A 20,856-nucleotide genomic window follows, 5' to 3' on the forward strand; every position below is an offset into this window, starting at 1 on the left:
GACCCTGTACAGGGTTTCTGAGGCTGTAAATCTTTATGGGAGCAGAAAGCCTCATCTTTCTCCCACAGAACAGCTGGTAGTTTCGGACTGCTGAACTTGCAGTTCACAGCCCGATTCATAACTACTACACTACCAGAGCTCCTATGACATGCATAGTCATGCAAAATCACAGTGCCCTTGGATACCAGTCCTCTGAGTTTAATCTGAAGTTTAGGCTTCAGGTCTTCAATGAGCATCTCACTGTAAAAAGTACTGTTGATTGTTGAAACTTTGTCCTGATACTGTTCCGATACTTGCCCTTGAGAATCCGAGAAAACTGTAAGCATTAATTTTCCAGCTGATGGTTAGCTTTTGAACTTTTTCTTGGTTGGCAATTGAGGATGTTTCCATTCCATACTTTGCTGTTTACTCTCAGGATTGTAGTGATGAATCCATGTCTCATCACAAGTAAAGTGTTTTTTTTTGAAGAAATGTTTGCATTTCTTTGAGAATCAATCCAAGTTTTGTTTGCAGATGGTCAAATGCTTCTGTTTATGCTTTTACATGAGTTGCTTCGGTATCCATCTCACACAAAATTTTCGAAACCCAAGTTTGTCATGGATTATTTCATAGGCAGAGTCATGGCTGATTTGCAAATGATTTGCCACATAATCCACTGCCAAGTATCTATTCACCAGAATCATTCACATGCGTGATCAATGTCATAAGCCATGTACATGGACAGGTGTTTTAATATAACCAGAATGTGGATAATTTTTGACTCACCCTCACATATTATTGTGTATCTACATGTGTATGTATGTGTGTATAAGTCAATGAGAACAAGTGAGAGAGTGAACCAGTAAATGAGTTTAGAAAAAAATTATATTTAAGAGAGTAAGGATTTGAAAAACATATTTTTTCAATTTCATCCAGGACATAAATGCTACACTTTGTTCCAAGTCTATTCATTCAACAATCAACATCACACATTTTTTTTCTGCCTTCATCATGTTTCAGGCACTGTTCTAGACCATGAAGAGAAAATAAGTGATAAAGAAATTGGTGATGGTCTTTGTCTTTCTGAAGGAGTCCGAGTGGTAACGTGGCCAAGTGCTGGGCTGCTAACTTCAGGACTGGCAGTTCAAATCCACCAATTACTTCATGAAAGAAAGATGAAGCTGTCTGCCCCCATAGAGATTTAAAGCCTTGGAGACCTTATGAGGTAGTTCTGTTCAAGAGGGTTGCTATGAGTCTAAATCTACTCAACAGAAGTGAATTTTTTGCCTTTTTGAGCTTATTCTAGTTCAAGAGAAAGATTGTAAACAAATAATTTCATGTGATGCTGAGTGCTATGAAGAAAAAAAAAGGATAGAGAAAGATGGTGATAGTGATCAAATTTTAGAGATGGCCAGCTATCTCTGAAATATAGTAATATTTTCTCAAATTGCTGAATGGAATGAGTGAGCTAGCCATGAGAACATCTTGAGGAAGAATATTTCAGGCAAAGAGTATTACGTGCAAAGGCCCTAAGGCAGGTTAGTGCCCAGGAGTATTCATGGAAGAACTGGGGCAAAGTGAATGAGGGACAGAAGAGCAGACGACAAGATCAGTGTGAAAGGGTCAGAGATTTGGTCATGGTAAGCACTTTGGATTTTATTCTTAGTAAGATGAGAAGCCATTGGAGGGTTTTGAGACTAAAAGTAGTAATATCTGACATATTTTTAAAGGATGCAGACACTAAACTGAAGTTTATTTTAGCATACAATTTAAAAATCAAACACCTGGATTAAAATACAAGAAGGCTTGTATTTCTACCACAAAAGTAGCTTCAGAGGTGGACAGTCTAAAGCTGGTCAACAAGGTCCTGAGTTTCTTCTATTTTTTTGCTTCCCCATTCTTAGTGAGTCACCTCATGGTCCAAGATGGTGAGTAAAAATGCAACTACCCTATTTACATTCCAGAAAGCAAGAAAAAGAAAGAAGGATGAACAAAGAAACCATACCGCATCCTGTGTCAGCTCTACTTTAGGAAACTTCCAGAATGTCCCATACCTCCTTTACATCTTATTGGCTAGTTTCTAGTCACAAGGCCATATCTAGTTACAAAGGAGGAAAGAAAATGAAGCATTTTAGCTGGGGCATTGTTTCTCCAAATAAAATTGAGATTGTACAATTAAGGAAGATAAAGAATTGAAGACAGAAAAACAAATGGAAAAGCAATTTGAAATGGTTCAGGCAAAATTTTATAATGACTAGAGCTAGGCTGGTACCATTGATGGTGTTGTAATAAGAAGCACATGTAGAAGATCCAGTAAATAGGATTCATTGATAGATTGGGCGTTGGAGGTGAGAAAAAGGAAAGGGTCTGGGATGCTGACAAGGTTATAGCATGAGCCTCAGGATACATGCAGTTCCATTAACTGAGATGGGAAAGTTCCTCAAACTTTAACTTGTATTTCTATTGATAAAAACACATCTCAGATGTGAAAAATACATCTTTCATCTCCTCTCTATTCAATTCTAAACTCACATCCTGGATGCCCTCATCACTCCAGTATACGTTCTGCCTTTACTGTCTGCAACATTTATTTTAGAACTAGAAATTCTGCTGTCTTATGTTTGTCCTCTATTAATTTTTCTTTAGTGATATTATACAATACTGCTATTAAAGCATTAAAATTAAAATAATTAAAAAACAACACACATTGCCACCAGGTAAATTCCAACTCATAGCAATTCTGTAGAAGAAACAGAGAGAGAGAAAAGTGTTGGAGAAAGGCAGTAGCATGTATGTAACACACACTTGACATCCCCCTCTTACATAATTCAAGATCTTGGCAACCAAACATTTGCATAAACCTGTCAACTTCCAATAGAATTTTGCCTGAATCACCCCAGTTTATTGTTGTTGTTGTTAAGTGCCATCAAGTGTCGGGGACTGGACTCGACATAGTTGTGTTGTTCACAAGTGTTTGGTTCACGAGGAGGGGAGATCCAGCGGCAATAGGGATAGCGAAAGAATACACAGACAAACAGAAGAAGGGAGACAATGAGGCACCCCAAAGCCAGGGTAGATACATCACTGGTGAGCAGACTTGGGGCTACAGAAATCGTGGCCTCTGCAGGCAGCAACTCACTGCCCTGCAATCTTTACTGCATGCCCTCCTACCTGTAATGCATACCTGGGGAGGCCCAGGCCTCTGTTTTATTTAGGGGAGTAGCTTCACACCAAGCTGGGAGGGACTTAGGCAAGGTACAGCTAACATCAGTACTTTTCCAGACATTCAGGTAACTTTACATTGTACTTCGCTGGTTCGCATCCCAGGCCAGCAACTTGGTTTCTCAGGCTCAATTAACATATCTATAGCCCCTGAACTCAGTTGGGGGAAGGTGAGAGGTAAGGACAAAAGCTTGGGCGGAGTCCTGCTGTTTTCGGCTTCCTGAGCCAGGTTTTCAGGAACTTGGCTGAATAGCTAACACTTGGGAGAGATTCAGGGTGGATGGCTTTTTTGTCTGTAGAACAAAGAACTGTGATGTAGCTAAGATGTTTTTAGTTAATCCTTTAGAGAAAGGCTTGACCTTGCAACCTTTAGACTTGGCTTTAGGAAAATATCACATTTATCTGTGGATTATCAAGGGCTTCTTATATTAAATTAATACATGTAACTGAATATTAGGATGAAAAACAATTTGCCATTGACTGCCAAGTGGCTAGATCTGTTACACTTGGGCCTATAGGGCCTCGAACCTCTGACCAGTCTTACACGATCTGCAACATAAATTCTGATTCATAGCAACCCTGTATAGGATTTCCAAGGAGCAACTGGTGGGTTTGAACCACCAACCTTGCAATTCGCAATCCCATGCTTATTCTACAGCACCATATTAGGACTCCCTTCCAGGTTTAGTCTGTATTTTATTCTCATATTATTTAGAATACACTTACCCTGTGGTGTTGGTGGTGGTTATGTGCCATGGAATCGGTTCCAACTCATAGTGACCCTGTATAGGGTTTCTGAGGCTGTAAATCTTTACAGAAGCAGAAAGCCTCATCTTTCTCCCGTGGAGCCACGGGTAGTTTTGAACTGCTAACCATATGATTAGCAACCCGACTTGTAACTACTACACTACCAGAGCTCTTTTACACTGTGGAAGGGAAGAATACATTAAATGAAGGTTCTCCTTCCCCTCTCAGGGAATGGGACAGGTGGTAGGACTATGAGGCTAAATTGTGGACACAAATTTCTGTACAAATAGACTTCAGGAGGTGTTGACAGGGAGCAGGGTTGCCTAGAATGAAATGCTGAGATTTTTATCATGGGTCATGGCTTCTAGAAAGAATGAGGACAGAAAAGGTATACAGTTCAAATTTGGTTCAACAGATGATTTGTGAATGCTTATTAAATGACTAGGACTTTTTTGTATAAGATATAAAGTGGGGAAAAGAGGAATATACATTAAGGAGAATTATTCCTCATTTTTTTTTTTATGTCTTATATAAGGAAAAAAAGTATAAGGAAGGTATAAGGAAAAAAATAGGGAATAATGCCTTACAGTATCACTCCTTACTTTTCTTATACCTGACACAAAGAGTTACTAGGCTACTTAATGTTGTTGTTGTTAAGTGCCTTGAGTTGGTTCCAATTCACAGCAACCCTATGTAGTGTTTCCAAGGAGCAGTTGGTAGGTTTGAACTGCCAACCTCTGAACTATGGCTCACAGTCCAGTGCTGATTCTACAGCACCACACCAGGAGTTCTTAATAAGCCATAGCAAATTATCTGTTGAACCAAATTGGACCTGTATACTTGCCCTGCTCTCATTCTTTCTAGAAGCCATTACCCATATCTCCATGTTAAAAGTCTCAACATTTCACTTTAGACAACCCTGCTCTCTGCCAACATCTCCTGAAGTCTATTTGTACAGAAATTTGTGTCCACATTTAGTCTCACAGTCCTAGCAACTGTCCCACTCCCTGACAAGAGGAGAACCTTCATTTCATGCTTTCTTCTCCTTCCACAGGAGTCCTGGTGTGGCACTGTGAGCTAAAGTGATGGACTGCAAAGTCAAGTTAGCAGGTTCAAGCTAATCAGCTGCTCCCTGGAAACCCTATACAGGGTCGCTATGGGTTGGAACCGATTAGACAACACTTAACAACAACCCAGGATAAAAATATTTTATTCTCATGCTCCAAATAATATGATGCTAAAGGTACGCCTGACCCAAGCCATGGTCTTTTCAATAACCTCCTATGCATGAGAAAGCTTGACAGTGAACAAGGAAGACCATAGAAGAATTGATGCCTTTGAGTTATGGTGTTGGAGGAGAATATTGAAAGTGCCATGCGTTGCCAAAAGAACCAATAGATCCATTTTGAAAGAAGTGCAGTCAGAGTGCTCCTTGGAGGCCAGGATGGCCAAACTTCGTCTCTTATACATTGGACATATTGTCATGAGGGACCAGTCACTGGAGAAGGATATCATGTTTGGTAAGGTGGAGGACCAGAGAAAAAGAGGAAGACCCCAGCGAGATGGATTCATGAAGTGGCAGCATCAGTGGGCTCAAGTGTGACAATGATAGTGAGGTTGGCCCAGGATCGGGCAGTGTTTCGTTCTACTGTGCATAAGGTTGCTATGAGTTGGTACTGACTCAATGGCACCTAACAATAACAACAACAAAAAATAATGCCTAAATCTTGGATAAGCAAGAAAAACACTGTTGGTACGTGACAGATTTGGACATGAAATAAGATCTTGAATACATTATAAGAGCGTATATAATACACACTCGGCTGCCTTTATCCAACCTTTTTCTTTCTCTTGGATCCTTTTTTTCCATCTTTGGTTTCTGGCTCTCCCTCTGAACACTATTCGGTGATTGCACATCCTCCTCAAACTAACAGTACATACAAAATGCAAGCAACTTTAATTAGGAAACTTCTTCCAAATAGTAGCATAAATTTAAGAGGAAGACCCTAAGCTATTGAAGGGCATGCCATCCTCCAGTAAAAGTTGATGCTTATAGGTAGTTGTTGTTCTTCTTCTTAAGTGCCGTCAAGTTAATTCCAACTCATAGTGACCCTGTATAGGGTTTTCAGTAAGTGGCTGGTGAATTTGAACCACCCACCTTGTGGTTCAAACTTACCTTGTTGTCCAGTGCTTTATCCCACAGTGGCATCCCAGGATGTCTTTGTTGTTGCTGTTGTTAGCTGCCATCAAGTCAGTTTTGACTTATAATGACCTTTAAAGGCCTGGAAATATCATCTTTTCATTGACCCACAGCTTTAAGTATGTAATTTTTTTTGGTCATTGTTATGTTAGATAGTTTATGGGTATCAATAAGGCAGAACACATTGTAGACACAACACACATATGCACACTTGAGCATATACACACAAACACATAAACACACATGCACATGCTCACATAAACGTATACATGCACATGTAAACACATACATACATGTACACACATACACACACCACAACATAGGGTAAGAGCCCAAGCTGACAGACCAATTTTTCTCCTAAAAAAGTCACTAATTAAGCATGAAACTTATCTTTGACACTGAAGAACAAAATACCTTCCAGAATACAGAATGACAAAATGCCTCATCAGAAAATACTGAATCTTAGCAAGGAGGGGAGTGATTAACTTTTCAGTCTAGGAGTGGAGGTCCCTAGGACCATCAAGGGAGAAGAGCAGAGAGCGGGACCCTACCCTGAGAAGCAGTGATGCCTGAAATGGAGCCAGAGATGATGACGAGGAACGATGGAGCAACAGGAGACTTTAGATCCAGAGAGGGAGAGCAACTGTGTACCCATGGCAATGAGACAATATACAATAAAATGAATGTAAAACTAATGTTCTCCCATGTAAACTATCACATAATTCACAATAAAACATTTAAGAAAAAAAAAAAAAAAAAGCTCATGGAAAAATGGAATTAAAAGGTTTGAAGACCCTTTGTATCTCCATAAAAAAAAAAAAGAAAGAAAATACTGAAGCAGTCTCTAAGAGAGGCGGTATCAAAACTGCACGTTTTTATGTCTTTTGAATATATTTTATTTTCCCTTCATGCAATCATGCTTTTACTTCAACAAAAACAAATGCTTGTGTAACTATTAAATATACTTATAGTAAAGAATGGAGTCCTGATGTGGTATTGTAGGATAAACACTGGACTGCTAACCGCAAGGTCAGCAGTTCAAACCCACCAGCCACTCCTTGGAAACCCTATACATGATGTTGATGAGTCAGAATTGACTCAGTGGCCCTTGACAATAACATAATAAAGAATAGTGTTTTAGTGCAGAGTTTTATAGGTAGTTATTGTTGTTGTTAAGTGCCATCATGTCAGTTCTGACCCATAGTGACCCTGTATAGGTTTCCAAGGAGCGGCTGATGAGCTTGAACCACCAACCTTGTGGTTCAAACCAACTTTGCAATTTAGCACATTAACCCATAACTAATCATATTTCCTAAGCAATTTTCATTTGCAAGTGTAGAGAGTCACGTTGATAACTACTCCTTATGATCAGTCACTGAAATAGACAACAATTTGTATTTTCATTCAACAGATAAGGAAATAAATGCACAAAGATGAGAAATAACTGACTTAATCATTTGGTGATATGGTGGAAAACTAAAATTTGAAATCTCAGCCTTCCCAACTTCCTCAACCCTCGAGCTATGTGACCGATTTTGCAATAAGAAAGCCTATTTATATGACTTTCCATGGGACCAAGAAGTCAAAACCACAACAGGGAAAAAGCAGGAAGACATTGCTTTCTTGGCAAGGAATTTCAAAGGCAGCAGCATTAACCAATTTCAGGGCATTTTGCTCTATTGTGGGGGCTGCCCTGGATAAGCGTGACTACAAAGTGCTTGAATGAAGAAGCATATTCTTTGAGTAGGCTGTTAACCTTCTTGTTTTTAAAAAATTAAAATAATCAAGCACTGTGCTTATAAGAGTCAAAAGAAAGGGCTTTCACTTTGAACCCTCTGACCACTTCTTCCTTTTCATAGTAAGATCTCAATTGATCTGAAAATAAATCGTCAACCAAGTTCTGGAATGCAGCCAAAAAGTTTCCCTCCCTCCTTTCCACTAAGAGTAGGAGAATTACATATATACTGTGCCCCCTGCAAACTCCACAGACCTTTAATGTGCAGTAAGTTGAGGATGCTCGTGTTGGTGTCAAGCAGAAGCCACTGGCCACTCTCCACCGTGACGTTGTCGCCATCTTGTGGTATGCCTTCAGGAAACCAGCTGTGAGCCCTTGACCATCTCTGGCAGAACTGAAAAGAAAACTGGACCTGGAAAACAGACAGGTGTTTTGTTTGTTTTTCTTTTGATTGTGTTGTTTTGTTTTCTATTTGTATTAAGTAGGATAGTATGGGTGATTCATCAAAATAGAACCTCTTACATGAATTAAAGTTAATTTAAATATAACTTCAATGTCCTCAAGAAAATTAGTTACCCATTTTTTATACTACTAACCCAAATAGAGAAAACTAATGGAGGGGAAAAAATTATACTTGGAGTGTCTCAGTGCAGGACCCCCAGAATTCTCCAATAGTACAATGCTATATTGTCTTATCTTTTTTCCACCCAAAACAGGGTCCCCTTCCACTTAAGAGGTGGGGCCCATTCCATTTTTTATTTTCACAGACATGTATTGAGTCTCGGACAAAAAGTCATAAATAGCTTGGAATAGGGAGAATTAAAATATTCTGCTTGATGGGTGGCATTTTGCTTTATGTAATTGGTATCATTTTTCACTGGCTCTACTGCCAAGTGTCCCTGTTTTATAGGAACATTCCTCTTCTCAAGTGCTCAAACCCATCCTCCCACTCCATTATTTTATGTTATTTTTCCCCTGTATGCTGGGTGTATCCGTGCTGAACAAATCCCATGCATAGATGAAATGCCGACTGACTTCAGATGACAAGTAAATAGCTTGGAACCTCTGGGTCAGAATCATGGGGCAAGACTCAGAGAAGGTTCCCAGATGCAGATTCAGTCCCTCTCCATCCCAGTCTTTGGTCGCCCCTCAGAACTTTTGGGTTTCCTTTTAATTTGCAGTCACACTGAAGTCATATGTTCTTCAAAACAAGTATAGAAACCACAGAAAACAGTTAGCTTTCAGCTCCTGCCGGAAGTAGAGATGTCTGAATGCCCTATGCGGTTATGGGACTATAATTATGGACTTGGTAACTGTTGTCAAGTCAGCCGCCAACTCATGGTGATTCCATGCACAACAAAATCAGTTCACTGTGATCCTGAATTTTCAGAAGTAGGTCACCAGGCATTTCTTCTTAGTCTGTCTTAGCCTGGAAACTCTACTGAAACCTGTTCAGCATCACAGCAACATGAAACTTACAGATGAGTGATAGCCATGCTTGAGGTACATTCGCCAGTAACTGAACCCTGTTCTCCCACATAGAAAGAGTTAATCCTACCACTGAGCCACGTCTGCTTTCACAATTATTAATAATAAAATGAAATATATACCTCAAAGTAATGCATACAACATGTATAAGCCTCTCTCCACACCATTCTTCCACCCAACTTCCAAACAAATGTGAAGCCTCTGAAAAGGCGTTAGAGGCAGATGGGAATATTAAGAAGGGAAAGCATGTTTATAATACCAACAACTGTGCTTACACTGAAAATAGTGCCCTGGAGTATCTCTGAGAGAGAAAATAGAAAAAAATGTATGGCCGGAAGATCCAGCAGAGTTTCTAGGAGAACACACCAACACCAAGAATTATACCCAACCAAATTACCTACAAGTCTGTAACTAGGAAAGTCATGGTCTTTTAGTTTCTAAGACTATGGCTCATAAGACAGAAAGGTATAAGACACAGTGATAACCAATCCCAGCACCACAGAGAGAAGAATGGGTTATATGTGAACATCATTTTGAGTCACACAAATCATGTCACCATGAGGACTATCCATCGCCTCTCCTATTCAAAGTAGGAAAGTACTTTAACTCCAGATGATTTCACACTGAAGTTGGTTATGTTGTTCTTAGGCACTGTCAAGTCAATATTGGCTAGGTTATAGGAGATGAAATTTCAAAACATGTCTCTTATAAAGCTAGACATTCTTACAACCTCTTAATTCATTTTTGTAGAATGCGTAAAGAGAAAGGGAGGTGAAGAAGAAACTGATGTGGAATAAAGAGGTGAGAGAATGGAAAAAAGAAAGGGAATCACCTGCACAAGAGAGTGAACATTTACTTAAAGTAGCCTGGATTTCTAGAAGGTCCGACTCAAGAGAAATCCTCTCTCTTCATTTCAAAGATGTTGTTTCACACAGTGCTTCTCAGCTTAGAATTGTTTAAACTACAATTTTAACAATTCCACTCTAAGCCTACTGAATCAAAAGTTCAGGCAGTAGGGACCAGGATTCTGTAATTTTAATAACTTCCTCAGATGATACTTATGCATTAATATTTGAAAACCAATTCAAGACAAAGGGTTAGAAAGGAGGAAAATATATTGAAAATGAAACCAAGATGTTTTCTCTAAATGCAAGGGCTTAATGAAGACCAACAAGCTGAACAGGGTGGTAGGTGGAAGGACTCAGGAGAAGGAGGAAGAATTCACCAGTGTAGCTCTTTCTGATACACTAACTTCATGTCCACCGCCCAGCCACAGAAGTACAAAGATAATCAGAACCCATGGCCTTCACAGTGAAAAGTTCAGAAATAGTGAGACAGTAATGAGCTATTGAAGAAGATCAACAGAAGACTATCCCAAGGTGTCTTTCATTAATTAACTTACTAATACTTTAGAAGTTCTTATCATTAGGATTAATGATATCTAACTCTACTTTAAGAACTTTCTCTCTTCATCTGAAGCACTTGTGTATCATTAGGTACACTTCATCTATGACAAAATCTTGGCCTGGCCTGTCAGCCTATATTTTCAGATCTAACCCAGTGGGGTGGGAATGTCAAATGTTGTTGTCTCATCTTTAACAACAAGGAAGTAAAGGTTCAAAGCGCATATGTGCTAAGTTAAAGACAATAGTAGGGGAGACAGCATTGATTTAGACAAAGCAACTCCCCACCTCAGGCCTCTTTACACACCTCTCCTGGAACATTCTTCCCCTGAATATCTGCATGGCTCACTATCCTACTCTGATCAAATGTTATGTTCTTCTTAGTCTCCCTATCTAAAATAGCACTATCATACTCTCTCCTTTCACACTGTTTCATTTTCCTCCCTAGCATTTATCACTATTAGATCAGATCATTACTTGTCTATTTGTTGATCACCAATTGAGCTTACTTGAAGGCATCTTCAATGACAGTAAGGACTTTGTTTTTGTCATGGCTCTATCCCTACCTCCCTAGCCAGTCCCTGATAGTAAGTTCTTAATAAAAATGAATTAAATGTTTATTAAATGAATCTTCTACCTGCTAACCCCATGTATACATTTATAGATATTATACATCTCTACCCAATACACTAAAAGCAATGGTAGTGTAGTGGTTACGAGTCAGGCTGCCAACCTCAAGGTCAGCAGTTTGAAACTACCAGCAGTTCCATGGGAGAAAGATGAGGCGTTATGCTCCCATAAAGATTTACAGCCTCGGAAACCCTGTGCAGGGTCATTATGAGTCGGAACCAACTCCACAGTACTTAACAACAACAACAAACCCAATACACTAGGTGGACAAACATTTAACAAGACCAAAAGCACTTTGAAATACCCCATGCCCTAGATCTCCTGGTCTATTGGATTTGGCCCAATGCTTTCAAGATCTATTTAAGCTTAAACCAAATAATGGGAAATACATATTGATTAGAACCTGAGTGGCAGATTCATTCTTCCTATTAATTATCCCACTGACTTTTTTCTTTAACTATAAGGATCTCTCTTCAATGTGATACATTTCAAATGCATATAATTTTTAAACATTTAGTTTCAAGAAATCTATGACTATTGATATTCAAACTTCTCTTTGGTATAATAAAGGTATCTTGAAATGCATACATTTTTATTGGTGATTCATGATTTAACATAAAAAAATCATTAAATATCAAAAGAAGTACATGGGTGATCGAAAGGTTTTAACACACTCTAATGATAACTGAAGAGTTGGAGGTACCAGTCCATCCAGGAAAACTTAGAAAAAAAGTGTGACAATCTACTTGTAAACAATCAGACACTGAAAACCCTGTGGAACATGGTTCTACTTTTACACACATGGGGTTGCCATGAGTGGGGATTGACTCATTTTGTTTTGTTACTAAAAGAACAAAAAAATGAGTCTCGACCTACTTACCATATAGCTAGGGAAGTAGAGCCATTTACTTCCACAATTACACATTGACAGTAAATCCATGATTACAAGCAGGTAGGCTGGAGAATTTTAGCTCCTTCTCATTTCTGTGTTAACAATGCTGACAGTATTAGTCTTTACTCAGGACTCCTAGGACAATGCCCTATGAAATACTAGGAATGGCTCATCTTTCAACAAAATGGATTTATACAGTGGCTGCAAAAATGGGCTCAAACACAGTAATAGTTGTGAGAAAGGCAATGTTTCGTTCTGTTATACACAAATTTTCTATGAGTTGGAATCAACTCAATAGTACCTAGCAATAATAACATCTCCCAACACCTTCATCCTCCAATCCTTATCACTTTGGTCCAATCAAGCAAAAAGGGATATTGACAGCATTGATCACAGAGTTCATATCAATATATTTGAAAGTCTATCTGTTGACACCAACATGACTTTTTGTTGAAAACCATACTCTGGTTGCACACACATCTACTACAAGTTGTTTCCACCACAGTTCTGAAGGTGCTTAGCATTTACTTCAGATTTTTTTCTTTGAGCATGTGGGAGCAGGAGTAGAAATAGAGATATAAGTGTTAGAAGAATAGAATAAAGACATAAGAACTGTCCAGAACATGCTCTCATCTTTACCTCAGCACATACAGCCCCTGATGAACCAAAAAGAAACAAGTAAAATCTTTCCTGCCTCAGCTAGGAAGCTTGTGTAATTTGTTTTCTTCTTGCAGCATGTCAGCACATCTCTGAACTTCAGGGAATGTGCAGTGTCTGCAAATCTTACATGTCACTTAAATGTACTTGCAACACCACCAGAGTTATCTTGAAAGAAGTCATTGATCACCAACTTGGAACACCAGGCAAAGCAAAGACCTATTTGTGAGCATATGTGTTGAACTGGCGTGGAAAGTCACAGCTTTGTGGATGACAAAAACAAGGAAAAACTGTTTTGATATTTTACCAGACTGTCTCTTCCTCAACATGTAAATCCAAAAATAGGAAAAGTCAGGTCCTTGTAACCACCATTATCTTTACTACTTATCCTGATTTATTTTCTCCAAAGCATTTCTTACCACCTACCACACTGTATATCTGTTTATAGTCAGTCAACCCCTACTAATACATCAGCTTCATGGGATTGTCTTGGTGGTCTACTGTATTCCCAACAACTACAACAATGCCTAGTATATAGTTGTTGTTGTTGTTGTTTTAAGTGCCAATGAATCAGTTCTGACACATACCTACCCTGTATAGTGTTATTGAGGAGCAGCTGGAAAGTTTGAACCACCAACCTTGTGTTCAAACGAACCTTGCAGCCCAGTGCTTATCCTACAGCACTATACCAGAACTCCTAGTGTATAGTATGTTCTTGAATTTATAAACAGTAATTGATGTTTGGGCTCATAATCACTGTACCATAGTTCAAAATATAATGGCATATAAAGCTGCTTATATATGTGTGTGTATGTGTGTGTACATACATATATATATATATTTACTTGAGTGTTCTTTAATATGCAGATGTTTTTAAATTTTCTAGATTAAATTTATTTATCTTTCTTCTGTGGCATCCCCTCATTGTTTCATGAATGGGTATTCCTTCCTTAATTTTGATGTAAATACAACTTATTTACATACTTTTATATTTGCATGGTCATTTAGAATTTACATTGATAGACATTTTCATTTCTCTGTTTGTTTGTTTCTCTAGTTAACTGGTTGTCATAGCACCATTTCTTGAATAATATTTGGTCTTTCAACTAATAGCTCTGGCTATTTTAATAACTATGTAGTAATGCTGGATGGTATTAAACTTGTTGGCCAATTAAAACCCCAATATTTATCTATGAGCTAATGTAAAGGCATCTCTCCCAGATAACTGCAACCTGGTCCTTTCTTAGGATGCTTATAACTAAGAGAAAACAAATAGCCGGATAATTAACATAAAGTATGATCAATTTCATAATTAAAGACATAACCATGGTGATGTGGGAATTCTGAGGACTAGAAGTCTGACTCCGGTGGAAATCGCCTTACAGGTGAACACCAGTACATTAATCACCTTTAAAAAATAAATAAATAACTGGGCACTACACATAAAATTGACATAGGCTGAAATTATTTTAGCTAGTTACGAAACAAAAAATGTTCATTGTAGAATATTCAACCACATTCAAATCCAGGATTAAGAAGCGAGCCTCTGACCTATAACGCAATAATCCTTTAGGGAACAAAAAGGAAATTAAATTAGTTTGGCATAATTTGTTCTTACTGAGCTCAGGCTAGCTTTAAGTGATGACTGTCTTTTCCCAGTACTCATAAAGCACTCACGATTATGCGATAACATGAGAAAGTCCTTCCACACTGTCCACTCTAGGAAACAACAACAATGTGTTTTGCCAAAGACTTGTGTACAATTCAAGGTTAACCTTTGCCTGACTTAGAATTAAGGCAATCCATTGGCTTATCTCCTGGTTCTACACACTTCCTGTACATTGCACTTTCTCGGGGATTTCTAATACCAGTTCAATGCTTTGTACACATAAGTTATTTTATCACTCTTGAGCTTCAGAGAGCTATGACAACCTGAAAACAGAACTAATATACAGAGCCTTTCTTTGTCTTCTCTTTCATTTGAATCTTCAGTTTTCCTCTAACAATGTTTCTCTTAAGTTTTCAGTCTGAGGGTGATTCTACTTGATGAAGAAAATAATAATGATAATAGCTACTAGTTGTTGAATGCCTCTAATGTCCCAAGTGCAGTATTAGACATATCGTTTACAGTGCTACTAATCCTCAAAAATAAAAACATAGTTATGACTCTCTCTTCACTTACAGTGTACTCTTAAAAATTAAGGTTGCTTGACTACCTAAAATGAGGGGGGAATAAAGTCACGAAGTGACTAGCTTACAAGTTCTCAAGACAGAGTTTAGTTAAGGAGTGTGCAGGGGAAGAAATCTTGTCTAGAGAGGTTTGGTGAAAAGAGACAGGGATAAGATTCTTATGATTCAATAGTGAGTAATTGTTATCATGAATAATTATGACTGTCACAGCTGTAAAGGTAAAAGTTTTGTAATTAAAAATGGGGGAGTAGTTAACCTTACAGTCTGGAAACAGAGGACCCTGGGACTATCAAGAGAAAAGAGCACGAGCAGAATGTGGGATGCTATCCACAGAAGTAGTGACACCAGAGAGGGAGCAGCTGAGGATTCATGGGAAGAGAGGCACTGAGTGCTGGCAGTCAGGAGGCAGGCTTGCAGAATGTGCCTTTTGGTTGTTTAAATTATTATATATTCCTGAGTGTTTCTGTGTACATCTCCCCACCCCACCTCCACAAAAAAAGGAAAACAGAAGGAATAGAAGCAAACACTGGTAAATGATGATGCATGGAGGAGATTGTAATCATTGCAATTAAACGATGGTATAAAGCTGATGTTCTCTCATGTAAACTATTACTCAATTCACAATTTAAAAAAAAAAAATTACTTGGGAAAAACAATAAAATAAAAATTGAAACCTAAAACAAAAAATTAAAATTAGTGTGGCTCTGTAGGATCATAACTGGACTGTGAACCACAAGGTTGACAGTTTAATCCCACACGCTGTTCCTGGTGAAATCAACTCAACAGCACATAACAACAACAATGTTTACTGAGTGCTCTTAACAGACCTGGCCTTAATAATCACAGATTCTTTTTCGAGTGTCTTTCCTGGAACTGCAGAGTAATTGGATCCTGGCACACAACCAACATTTATTGAGCCTACACTATATATCAAAGCCATTTGAACTGCAAGGTCTGTGGTTCAAGCTCACCAGCTGCTCCTCAGAAACCTTATACAGGGTCGCTATGGGTCAGAATCGACTCGACGGCACTTAACAACAACGTATATCATGCACTAGTCTAGGCACTGGTGATAGAGCTTGAACAAAACAAGCTCCTGCCTTCATGGAGTTTACATTTTAGGAGAAGAATAGGAAAATTTATAAAATTAAGAATGTGTATTTAAAACAAATGTAACAAAAAATATAACAAACGTTGTTGTTGTTAAATGCTGTCAAGTCGGTTCCAACTCATAATGACATTGTAAAGGGTTTTTGAAGAAAGGCTGGTAGGTTTGAACCACTGGTCTTTATGTTAGCAATCTAGTGCTTATATTACAGCACCACATCAAAAAGAATATATGACCCAACAATTCTAAGATTTGGTATACACCTAAAAGACTTGAAAGCAGAGATTAAAATAGAAACTTGTACCCTAATGTTCAGGGAGCTCTGGTAGCGTAGTGGTTACGAATCGGGCTGCGAACCTCAAGGTCAGTAATTCGAAACTACCAGTTGTTCCGTGGGAGAAAGATGAGGCTTTCTGCTCCCATAAAGATTTACAGCCTTGGAAACCCTGTACAGGGTCACTGAGTCGGAACCAACTCCACGGCACATAACCACCACCATCACCACCCTAATGTTCATTGTACCATTTTAGTAGTAACTAAAAGGTGAAAACAACCTAATTACCCATCAACAGATGAAGGCATAATCAAAATGTGGTGCATACATACAATGGAATACTACTCAGCAAGTAGAACAAATGAAATTTTGATACATGTTACACTATAGATGGAGCAGGAAGATGGTACACTGAGTGAAATAAATTAATCCAAAAGGACAAACACTGTATGACCACATTTATAAAACAGAGACGAGGCAAATGTATAGAGACCAAAGTTTTTTAATGGTTACCATAGACAGAAGAAATGGGAAGGGAAAGTTAACAGTGATGAAAAAAATTTCGTTGATTAAGGGTAAAGTTGCACATCCAATTATTGTAATTGTTATCAATTGGTTGTACGCCTATAAAGCATGGAAGGTCCCAGTAAGAGTGGGAGAAAATGTGGCACAAAGTTCAAATTATTAATAAATAAAAAGACCAGACTTACTGGTCAGAAAGACTGGTAGAACTGAGACTATGGCCCTCAACCACTCTTCAGGTCTGGAAAAGAGCTCAACATTGTAGCCCAATTTTCATGCCAACAGTAGATAGTCATATAAAGGTGTCAACATACTAGTAAGTTATGCTCACCATGGAACTGTCAATCATTCAAAATCAAAAGGTCAACATTTACATAGGACAAAGTTGAAAGTGGATGGGAAGGTGGGTGGAATAGAAATAGGAAACACCTGGAGGAAGCAAAATAACTGTTGTTGCATGAAGTGGATTGCAATCATTGAGATGAAAGGAAGTATATGATTTCTTAAATATAAAACTGATGATTTTGCCTGTAAACCTTTACCCAATTCACAAGAAAAAGTTTTTTGTGTTTTGTTTTTTTTGTGTGTGTGTGTGTGTGTGTGATAGATATATTTACAACAATGACCCCCAAAAAAAAAAGAATAGCTTCTAAGTAAGCTATGTTCAACCAAGCACCTCATAGGATTTGGTTCCTGGGTTTGTAAATTTGAGGTCATGGTTTCATGATTCATCCTAGTGAGTTGCCTAATAACATACTTAGTGTGTCTGCTCTGTCCTAGTTCATTGCACAGAGACTGGGATCTTAAAAGCTTGCAAAAGGCCATTCAGGGCACAACTGGTCTCTATTTGCCTGGAGCAACAAAGAAGAAGGAGAATTCAGAATAGGAAAATAATATGGGATATGTGGCTAATCGTCTCCATGAAAAATTGCTTTCTTTACCATGAAACTAGAAAAACAGGATGGTGCCTAGCTACCACTACTGAATATTTTGATCCAAGATTCTATATTCTAAAAAAAAAAAAAAAAAACTGATCAAAAGGAGGAAAATGCAAAACAGAATTTCAAATTTTCATAGGCTCTGGACTTTCTGGAGTCATAGAGACTGGTAGTTTAGCTTGACTAGTAAAAATGTCTGTCTTGAGCATTACACTCTTTTAAGAATTATCTATATGGAACCAAAGTGACAAGAGCAACTCAAAAGAACCTTAGGGAGCAATGAGTTTATGCTAGTGGGAAGGAACAACTCAGAAAAGGAGGAGGAGAATGGTTGTATAACTCAACTAGCACAATCAATGTCACTGAATTGTATGTGTAGAAACAGTGTCCTTTTTTGTTGCATGCATTCACAGTAATAACAACAAATTAATTTTCTTAAAAAGTAAGGATAAAGAGACATAAATTCTAAAATGGGGTTGCTATTTTTATATCCAGTAGTCAGGGACTGCAGCTCTGATGAGATTGAGGCAGTACCCATGGAGTATGAGCCAGGAGCTACCTGACAGAAGGCCTGGGAAGAATCATGCTAGGAGAGAGAGTTTCAGGTGCAGCAAGAAGGACAGACATAGTGACTAGAACTGACGGAGGGAGAAAGAAAGGAAGGAAGATGACACATTTATATACATTTCTAACTAAAGCAGCAGAACACTAGCTTTTCCCACTGCATGAAAGACCTAGGTAGCAAGTGAAATGTTCAGCAGTACACAAGGATCAACAAACTACGGCCTGTAGGCCAACTCTGGCTTGCCCTCTGCTTCTGTAAATGAAGCTTTACTGGAATACAGTCATGCTTGTTCACTTACATATTGTCTATACTTAATTTCAGTTTGCCAGAGAGACTACATGGCCCACAAAGCCTGCTATCTTCTCTATAAAAAAAAGTAAAATTTTGCTGATCCCTGGCCAGGAATGTCTTACTAAATAAGTAAGGTAAGCACAAGTATCTTTTCCACCACAATTGGGATGCAAGCACAAGTAGGCCCGCACTTACTTTGCTTACTGTGTACTCTGTCCCTGTCAGGGATTGAAAAGTGGCTTTGATTTTGTAGGATGGTGCTATGGGGTTGGGAGACACACAGACGCCAACCATACCTAGTAGCAGAATCTGTGGTGTGATGAAAAATGTGAACTAGTTCACTACATATTAGTAAGTAAGCATAAGTAAGTCAATGCTTACCTAGCTTATTAGGTAAATCTGACACTGCCCCTGGTATATTTCAACTCACACTATCAGTAAAAATAACTGGTATTATCCAAGGACCTATAATATTCATTGTAGTGCAAAATCCACTCCACCAATATTGAAATATGTTAAAAATGGAAATTTCTGTAAATAAAAATAAGAAATTATAATACAGCTACCTAAAAGTTTAAGGACTGGCAGGCAAGAACATCTTAATAAAAGATAACACAATTAAGTACTCGAAACGAGTTCAATTTTCCTTAATTTCTAATAAAAATTAAGACTCTTGTAAACAATGATGCAGTAAACAAAGCTCTCTGAGGGCTGATCACATAAAGGAAAGTGGATGTGTGGGCAAGTGTGTGTGTGTATACAAGTCACACACACACACAGAGCCAAAGCATTAGACTGACATATACAAGCTAGCCTTCTCCACAGAGCTGACAGACTGCCATTTAACCAGCAAGCACAGAGCACATGTTCTGCTCCCAGTCACCAGTAAGAGACAAGGTTAACATTTTAAGTGATGGACTATAGCGTGTTATTTCCCCATGCAATGGACCCGTGACTGCATCGCCTTTGAAAACACTTAATTTCCGTGATTGAATACATGGAGCACACTTTCTCTGCCATGAACCTCTGACAGCTCTTCAGTTTAATACACCATGGGAATCTTTTTTTCTTCTTCTTCTTTTCTTTTTTCCTCCCCTTTATACTTGTAGGGAAACAAAATGAATATGTGGTGGCAGAGGAAAAAGGAGGCAGCCCAGAAAATGGGAATCCGTTTATAAGCATCACTGTATTTTACAATACAAGTATTCACTGCCATCTGGTCTAATTGCTTCTAATGTTTGGGCTACCATCTTCATACAATAGAAATAATGATCTCCTCAAGGGGGAAAAAATTATATATAAAAGCAAACAAAAGTTGATTACATGTAGCTTGCAGGCTAAAGAAGCACAGAGCTATTTTGTAGGGAACAATCAATTAGGAAAGTGGGTAGGTCTCAGATTAACACAAAGTGGGCCCCCTGGGTGTCCCCTCCTTTTCCTGGTTTCCTACCTCTTTGGGGGAGTTTTGTTCACAGCTCACAGAGAAAAAGGAGCTGATGAGGCATGTTTCTCAGCTGAGGTTAAAAAAAGAAAACTGATACTAAAGTGCTTCTGAGTAGAACTGCGCTCCACAGGGTTTTCAATGACTTTGACATTTTTCAGTAGAACCATCGGGTTTTCAATGGCTTTGATGTTTCTAAGGTAGATTGCCAGGTATTTTTTTGAGACATATCTGGGTGGGTTCGAACTGCCAACCTTTCAGTTAGTGGCCAAGTGCTAAACCTTTTACATCACCCATATCACATTCATCATATTTGGACAAGGACCAGAAAATATAAAGTCTTCTTTTTGACATCAGACATAGACAGTTCGGAAAATTACTGGAAAAATGGCTGTGTATTCTACCTAGACTTCCAATCCCTTCATGAAATGATATCCCCAGGGTCACTGCATACCTGAATGCCTCAAAGAAACCTATAAACAGGAAGGAATAGTCGCTGGAGAAGGATGTCATGCTGGGTAAGATGGAGGGTCAGAGAAAAAGAGGAAGACCCCCAACGAGATGGATCAGCCAG

The 20,856-nt window shown here is 38.5% G+C and overlaps 1 protein-coding gene across 1 annotated transcript in view; it reads right to left on the reverse strand.

Annotated features, from left to right (window-relative positions):
• Window positions 1-20,856, reverse strand: part of PKHD1 (polycystic kidney and hepatic disease 1 (autosomal recessive)) — a 722,421-nt gene that overhangs the window by 505,777 nt on the left and 195,788 nt on the right. The window contains 1 exon segment of the mRNA XM_006835767.1: window positions 8,139-8,295. Coding sequence (XP_006835830.1) covers window positions 8,139-8,295 — 157 coding nt within the window.

This window comes from Chrysochloris asiatica, unplaced genomic scaffold (assembly GCF_000296735.1).
Source record: "Chrysochloris asiatica unplaced genomic scaffold, ChrAsi1.0 scaffold00019, whole genome shotgun sequence".
Taxonomy (NCBI): domain Eukaryota; kingdom Metazoa; phylum Chordata; class Mammalia; order Afrosoricida; family Chrysochloridae; genus Chrysochloris; species Chrysochloris asiatica.